The following is a 9,056-nucleotide window of genomic DNA, read 5'->3' on the forward strand; positions in this document are numbered from 1 at the left end:
CATACTCGCTATCTACATGCCCTAATGTTCTCATTTAATTTAGCCTATTACTGTGCTGTTCTACAAAACAGCAAGCTTTAAAAATTCAGCTTTACTTTATCTTGTGGTTATTTTGGGCAAAACTGTAGGGTTTCCCCCACTCTACCCAACCATCGTCATCATAATTATCTTCATCAGCTAGCATCTTCATCGTGGTCTTCATCATACTAAAGGTCCGATCTTTACCTTATATGCAAAGTTTTGTTGTAGCTTGCGGTCTTTATTATAATGCCCCTTCGCCAAAGATGAAGATGGTTGGTGGCGTAGGCCCGTCAGCCGCACCTGTGCGCGTGTCATAAATCAGCTCAGGTGGGTGTCCCGGGCGTGACGTCAGCGCTGGGCAAACAAACGCGCGCCCGCGAGCGCTCCGGTAAGGTGAAGTTCAGTTAAAGTAAAACTTTCAGCTCGCGAGGAAAATGTCCGTGAGCTTCCTGCTGGACGCGGCCATGTACGGCAACCCCGCGAGACACCTGAACCTCGGCCAGCCGCACCTGAACATGTACCCGCCCGCGCCGTACGCGGACTACAGCGGGTACCCCGCGGCTCCGGCGCTCGGGGGCGACCTGCACCACCCCGGCAGCGCATGGAGTCCCGGCTTCGGCCCCGGCTCGCGCGACGACTGGCCGCCGCTCTACGGCCACGGGACGGGTCACCCGCTCCCGGTGAACGGCGCGGAGGTCAGCGGCATTCTGCCGGTGGAGCAGGAGCTGCTGAGCGGCGCTCCGAGCGCGCCGGTGGAGAGAGAGGAGCCGCCGGACTGGATGAGACGCGCCGATCCTCCCGCGAACCCGGGTGAGACATCAGCAGCTCTCCTGAGCCTCTGTTATCTCACAGCACACTCGTTCACTTACTCCACACGATCAAAATACCACGGTAATGCCATGTTCTTTGGACATGCATCATGGTAATGCCATTGAGGGGTTGTACCGTGTAAATTGATGCTTTTAGGAAATACACCATAGCAGTACAGTGTTTTAAGACAGTACCATTGTAATATTATATTATATTGTACCATTAAAATATACTAGAGCAGTACAGGTTTTATTTGATTTATTTTTTATTTATTTTTGGCCACTATTTTGGCAATACCATGTTTCTTAGACAATACCATTTGTAATACCATGCTTTTAGACATACATCTAAAACGATGCTTTTATGAAATATTCTACAGAAGTACAGTTTTCTGGACACTATCATTGGTGATACATTCTACAGAAGTACAGTTTTCTGGACACTATCATTGGTGATACCAGCAGTACAGTTTTTTTTGGTAATACTATGGTTTTGACCAATTTTTTGCATGGCGTGATACCATATAATTTGATACTTTTATGAAATATAGCCTTTTTGGACACCATTTTGGTAATACCGTGTTTCTTAGACAATACCATTTGTAAAACCATGTTTTTTGGACATGCATCATGGTAATAGCATGTTTTTTTAGACATATTCATGGAAATATACAATAGCAGTGCACTGTTTTTGCATTTCTAATATGTACCATGTGATTACATGTGTTTTTGAAGAATACAGTGTTACAATATACAACTGATAATACCAATTGGCTTTTGAACATGGATTGGATTACCACCTTAAGGCCATGGTCTATCAATATGGAAATCATACAGTACCATGGTATATATATATATATATATAGAAGTATTGCCCGGTGTAAATCACCTGATAGCATTCAATGAACTTTTTCAAGAGTGCAGAAAGTGAAAGTTTTGCTTGAAAAACATTTAAAAGTGTCGTAACTGTTTCTGTTGCGGAAGTATTCTGCTTTTTGTGAGCTACAGTCACATCTGATCCACACGCAGATCAGTTTATGAATCAGTCGTTACAGCAGAGAGATCAAAATACCAGCAGAATTCATCTGTTTGATCTGTGATGATCTACACCATCTGGAGATCTGAAGGAGCATGTTTGCGGCCTTATCGGAAGTGCATTATAGCTAATAGTTTACAGAGTGATAAACGAATCTCTTCAGGGAATATTTGTGTAAATATGTCACACACAGTCAGGTTGGTGAAGCTATAAAGCTCAGACAGAAACAGACCTTTGGGAAACATGGAGATTTAGTTTCCAGAGTTTTTTAGTTTCTGGTAAATCTGTCGCTTGGTTTTTTTTAATGCTCTGGATTTGTTTCTGTTGTTGAGCAATTTGATTCAATTCAATTCAAACTTATCAGATTCATATTTCTTTGAAAATAACTGGTCGTGTTTCTTAAACAGTCCAAAAGGAGGAACTGTAGCTCATTAGTTTGGTCTTCAGCTCTCAAAGGACCGTTGTCTAACACAGTTGGTGGAGATGCAAATGCAGTCATCGTGTTTGACTGTTCAAACGCTCTGATATCGTCACATGAGAGGCGAATGTGGATGTGTAACTAAAACAAATATAGATGAGAATGTTCAGGAAATACTGCTGAAAATATGAAACACTGTTCATTTTCCTTCAGAAACACACGTGTTCCTGGCTCACCTAACTTATCTGAATGACCTACTTATCTCTATAGTAACATATCTTTTGTTTTTATATAGAGCTAATTATAATGACAACAGACTAACCCAGAACCAAACCTCATCCTGAAAGAATGCATGAGAAAATACATGATGTATTTACATTATTTTATAAACGAGTAGTTTTCATTCTTTTAAATGCAATCCACTGCTGCCCCCTACTGGAAAACAGTGACATACAACCAATGTTTGTGATGAATATGACTTCATGGAGACAATTAAAAATGGGCACATTTACTTCAGATCTCTCTCTGCACTGTAATTTGCTTGCAAAATGTACTAGTGAGCTGCATACTGTCTAAACAGTCAGCTGTCTACTAAGTGAGCAACTGAATTAGAACCTCATAAGTGACTCATCTGGAAAAAAGAAGAACAAAAGACTTAATGAATTTCAATAGAGTTTGATGTTGCTAATAAAATGATGCAATACTCTGATAAGTGTAAAATACATAACACAGATAAAGTACTCAATTTTAATTCAACTTAAATACTTATCAATGCATTTATGATTATAAACAGACACATACATTTGGAATAGTCTACAACAGGGTTATAATATTTTTACTAAAAATAAAACCATACAAACATTTTTTGTTAGTAATAAAATAATCATATTTGTATATATATATATATATATATATATATATATATATATATATATATATATATATGTGTGTGTGTGTGTGTGTGTGTGTGTGTGTGTGTGTGTGTGTGTGTGTGTGTATATATATACACTGTGTTTGTGTGTTTTTGGAACAGTGTGGCCAAATCCTTTATTTTTGCTTTAGACTAAACTATTTTGGTTTGACATCAAAAGATAAATATGAGACAAGATTAACATTTCAGCTTTTATTTCCAGCTATTTTCATCTGGTTCTGATAAACACAACTTAGAGGATAACACCTTTTGTTTGAACCTACCCAACCTACGCAAACCACTCATTAGCAAGAAGAATAGGAGACGAGCCAACGTTTGTGGACTGATGAGACAAAGGTTAACCTTTACCAAAGTGATGGAAAGGCTAAAGTTTGAAGGATCTGCTCATGATCCCGAACAGACAAGCTCATCTGAAGCACAGTGGAGGTAATGTCATGGCTTGGGCTTGCATCGCTTCTTCTGGGACGGGCTCATTAATCTTAATTGATGATGTAACTCATGACGGCAGCAGCAGAATGAACTGAGAAGTCTACAGAAACATTTTGTCTGCCAATTTACAGAAAGATGCAACCAAACTGATTGGGAGAGCCTTCATCATGCAGCAAGATAATGACCCAAAACATAGTGCCAAAGCAACAAATGGGCAAACATCAGGGGCAAGAAATGGTAGGTTTTAGACTGGCCAAACCCTATAGGATACGCATTTTACCTGCTAAAGAAGAGACTGAAGGGAGTAAGCCTGGAGAAGCATGACAAAATAAGAATGCAGAAGTCTGGTGATGCAACAGGCTTGATGCAGTTATTTGCAAGCAAAGGATTTGCAACTAAATATTAAGTCTTATTCACTTTAATCTAGTTTAAGTCAATCTGTTCCAATACTTTTGGTCACATGAGCAATGGGTGGGTTCAAACAAAAGGTGCTATCTTGTGTATCAGATCCAGATGAAAATACCTAAAAGCTAAAATGTTGATCTCTCGTCTCATATTCATATTTTGATGTCAAACCCAAATGGTTTTAGTCTACAGCAAAAATAAAGGAATTGGCCTCACTGTTCCAATACTTTTGGAGGGGAGTGTGTGTGTGTGTGTGTGTGTGTGTGTGTATATATATATATATATATATATATATATATATATATATATATATATATATATATATATATATATGATTATTCTATTATGTGAAATTTACAAATGTTGCCTTTGCAACTAGATTTTAATTTTTAATTTAAAGTTTTAATTAAAAAAATTCTAATTAAACTTTTTTTATTTTAACAAAAATTAAAATCTTAAAAAAGTTTTGTTACTTAAAATAGAATAACTGTTAAATAAATATTTAATAAATAAAAAAAAATAACATTTTCATTAAGTTTAAAATAAATGAACTAAAATAATAAAAAACTGGAGATAAAAATTTTTTATAAAAACTATATACACATTAAAAACAAACTAAAAAAGCAACAAATTTACTAAAACTTTAATTAAAATTAAAATGACAACAGAAAAAAACTATTTAAAATATTAAAATAATAATAAAATATTAAAGAAAAGTTATATGTATTTTATTTCAGTTAGATGCAAAGAAATCATTTCTAATATGTGAACTATATAAACATTATAAAAAACAGAAACTAATGAACAGAAACAAAAGAACTAAAGAACTTTAACAAAAAAAGGTAAATATTAAAATAAAAACTAATTCAAAATATTAATAAATACCATAATAATAACTCAGTGACACCAAAATAACACTGGGCTGTGATGCTGTAAAATGCAGTCTAGTTAGGCAGCACACTAAGGTTTGGACTGGCGTCTGCTGATACGTGCTTTTGTTTTTATCTCTTTATGCTGTGTTTATTACAGCTCATCATATGACGGTGATGATTTGTGTGTGTGTATAATGAGGTTAAACACTGTAAACCTTGATTTACTGAGTGCACACATATCCAAGTTTCATTTTTGGCCTTCTCTGAACCGGTTTGAAGAGATAAACCACAGTAAAAATCAGTTATCCATTTAAAACCCATTTAAAACAGAACTACTCGACTAACTACCCTTTTGACGCCCACTTAACAAGAACTTCTGTTAGTTCAAGAAGGCGGTTCTGCAATCGCTGTACAAATAATCACTCTGCCCGGGACTTTTACCACACATTATGCATTAGTAATGTCACAGACGTATGTGTTCGTTTAAGGAAAGAGATAAACGAGGGCGCCATCGTACAGAGACGCAGTGAGTCAGCCGTGTGTGACACCGGATGAAGCAGTGTATGAAGGTGTTGCCTAATGTTAGCCCCTGTATTATTAATCCTCATGTCTAAACACAAGGCGTCTTGAGAGTCGAACCAAGTGAAAGATTTTGTGAAAAGCTAATAGTAGCAGAGGCCAGTGAGTCTGAGGCAGCGCCGCACCCTGCTGTGTGCACTGTGGGAGGACCGGAGCGCACTGATAAGGGGACGAGACTCTGTGTGTGTGTGTGTGTGTGTGTGTGTGTGTGTGTGTGTGTGTGTGTGTGTGTGTGTGTGTCTGTGTGTGTTTACACACGTCAGCCGAAGCTGCTGAAGAAAAGGGAAGAAAACTGTTGAGAAAGAGTTTCAGTCTATGAAAACTGAATTCTGGGGTCTTCAAGACAGATAGTCTAGACAGTGTGTGTGTGTGTGTTTCATTTAAAAAATAAATTTAAATGTTAAAGTTTTAGTAATACTATTCTAATTTTTGTAGTATTTAAATAGTAAAATTATGTTATTATTTTTGCAATTTCCATTTTCATATCAGTTAGTTTTAGTTAATTTTGTTGTGCAGTTATGCCATTTTTGTTAGTTACTATTTTCATAATTCTATATCCAGTATCTATATAATTATTAATTATTAGATACAGAATAAAACAAAAAGCCCCAAAATAAAAAATAGTTAAAATGAAAACTGAGTTTTAGAATTGTGAAATATAAACTCAGAATTAGTCGTGATTACTTTTTTACTTGATATTTGTACATTCATTTAGTTAAACTAAATCAAAGTGAAAAAATTGCATAAACAAACAAATAAACAAACAAACAGATAGATTTTAGATATTCTAAAGATTTTTACTGAGGAATTTATTGATATATTATCTCATTAAACATTTTATTCCTAAAAACATGGAAAATATGTCATTTTTCTCTCTGTTCAGTATTTTCAGTATTTTCTTATTTATTGATTAATAAAAGACAAAATTCCCTCTAAAACCTTTAACTCTTTAACCTTTATTCTTTAACTTAAAGTCAAACAACAATCTGGCTTTATCTGTTTCTTTTCTGCAAATGTATTGCAATTGTGCATATTTATTTAGATCATGTCTAATACGCACATTTAAACATAACACTACAAAAATGCTTGTGATTCTAATTGTTTTCCATTCTTAAATAGTAAAGAATTGAAACCTGTTGGTCTATGTTGTTAAATACACTACATTCAGTGATTGGAATCTGACATTTTAATTGAAATCAGGCCCATTAATATCTAAAAACACGATTTTCAAAAGCCTTCTTCAGTAACCACAGCTGAATATGGAAATTAAAAATGACCCTCTTGTGATGGCAGGAGGAAAGACCCGGACGAAGGACAAATACAGAGTGGTGTACAGTGATGTCCAGCGCTTGGAGCTGGAGAAGGAATTTCATTTCAGCCGCTACATCACCATCAGACGGAAGGCAGAGCTCGCGGTGGCCCTGAGCCTATCAGAACGCCAGGTAGGTCGATGGAGCATAGAAAGAGGACGTTAAACTAACCTGCGAGTTTATGCAGTGAGATCCGTCTAATTATAACTGAGTTTCTTGTGAAAGAACATGATGTCGCTGTACAGAATTAGATGCATGTGTGGTGATATGCAATATATTAGAAACCACAGGAAAAACACCTAAATTACATGTGTTGCATCTTTTAGAAAGAGGAAGACGATACACTCTTAAAAATAAAGGTGTTTAAAAGGTTCTTCACAGCTATGCCATAGAAGAACCATTTTTGGTTCTACAATGAACCATTCAGTCAAAGGATCTTTAAAGAACCATCTCTTTCTTACCTTTTTGTAATCTGAAGAACCTTCTTTAGCCACGAAGAACTTTTTGTGAAACAGAAAGGTTCTTCAGATGTTAATGATTCTTAATGTAACCATTTAGACAAAAAGGTTCTTCTATGGCATCATGAAGCACCTTTATTTTTAAGAGTGTGGTCAGTGCCTTTTTAAAATCCCATTACAATTTTTTTTTTAACATAATTAAGTTATGCAAAAAAATATATATATATGTATATATATATATATATATTATACAATATATATTATAAACACACTTGCAACCAGTTGCAAAAAATTATTGCAAAAATGGCTGAGAATGCAAAGCTGAAATTTCAGCATCATTAAAATTCACTAATACATTTGTTTGGAATATGTCAATTTTATGCATGAGGCACAGGATGTGTCTGATACAGCTAGAAGCCTCATTGTTTGTTTAATCAGGCAAATCATTTTGACACTGTGGTTCACAGGTGAAGATCTGGTTTCAAAACAGACGAGCCAAAGAAAGGAAAATGAACAAGAAGCGACTCCAGCAGAGCTCCATGTCCACACCGGTCAGCGCATCCGGCCACGCAAACACCGCCATGGTCAGCAGCACCAACAACGGCTTGATGACAGACAATATATCGACCAGCATCAAAGAGGAATACTGACAACCCTTCCAAACAGAAGGAGAAACAGTACATGTTTACACGGTATCAGTGACACTGAGCGGAGCGCTCATATTGCACTACACGAATGACACGCAAACACGTTTTATTGTGAATAACGTGCACAGTATTTCAATTTTTGTAAAAAATGATCTCAGAGTATGTTGAATAATGCTTTCTTAATTTCTATACTACTTTTGATATGACCTCACTAACTACTGATGATGATTTGATGACTTTATTTGTATCACTACTGCTTTGCTTTACTATGTAAAATATTTTACACCTACTGGATGATGGAAAAAAATGCTAGAGTTGCTTTACTATGTAAAAAAGCATAACTTTTTTAAAAGAGAATACAATAGAGTGAACTGGTGCCTCTGTGTAATTGTTCGTTTGTTTTTGGAGTTTTTTTTTAATATATTTTGATTTTTATGTTATTTTCACAACAATTAAGCACATTCTCTTCCAAATTCCCTCCATTGTAAAGATATATTAATAATAAGAGAATATATTGGGGAGAATGTATTAAACTGCTGACATCACGATAATCAATCCAAAATCAAAAAGTTTTTTTACATAATATATGTGTGTATACTGTGTATATTTATTAAGCACATTCTCTTCCACACATGCCCTATATATGTAAGAACAATATATTATGTTTATATTTTAAATATATTTTATTTATAAAATAAGAATATAAATATATAAATCAATGATGATTCTAAATTATTTAGTGTGTGTATTTATATATACATAATAAATATACCCTGTACACATACATATATTATGTAAACAAAACTTTTATTTTGGATGTGATTAATCGTGATTAATCATTTGACAGCCCTAATATATATATATAATATTTTAAAATATATTATGTTTTTTGTCAACATTAATATAATTATAAATATATTAAGGTGTATAAATACAATTTATATTTTTATTAAAATCAAATTTTTGCATATTACAGAGTTTGGTAACACTTGAAGCTTTCATATATGCAATTATAAAGGTATTCATATTTTACATTGTAATGCATTATATGATTTCATAAGTAATTATGACCAGAATTGAAATGAATTATAATATTTGCAGACTCCTTGTTCATCACGTGTTTTATGCATTGTACTTTCTA

At 34.8% G+C, this 9,056-nt stretch overlaps 1 protein-coding gene across 1 annotated transcript; it reads left to right on the plus strand.

Moving 5' to 3' along the window:
• Window positions 1-351: 351 nt before the first annotated feature.
• On the plus strand, window positions 352-8,217 carry LOC122139603 (homeobox protein CDX-1-like). Its single transcript, XM_042737930.1, has 3 exons — window positions 352-831; window positions 6,794-6,942; window positions 7,736-8,217. The coding sequence occupies exons 1-3, from the start codon at window positions 456-458 to the stop codon at window positions 7,916-7,918; spliced, it is 708 nt and encodes a 235-aa protein (XP_042593864.1). The 5' UTR covers window positions 352-455; the 3' UTR covers window positions 7,919-8,217.
• The last annotated feature ends 839 nt before the right edge of the window (window positions 8,218-9,056 follow it).

Source organism: Cyprinus carpio, chromosome B14, assembly GCF_018340385.1.
Source record: "Cyprinus carpio isolate SPL01 chromosome B14, ASM1834038v1, whole genome shotgun sequence".
NCBI classification, from domain to species: Eukaryota; Metazoa; Chordata; class Actinopteri; order Cypriniformes; family Cyprinidae; genus Cyprinus; species Cyprinus carpio.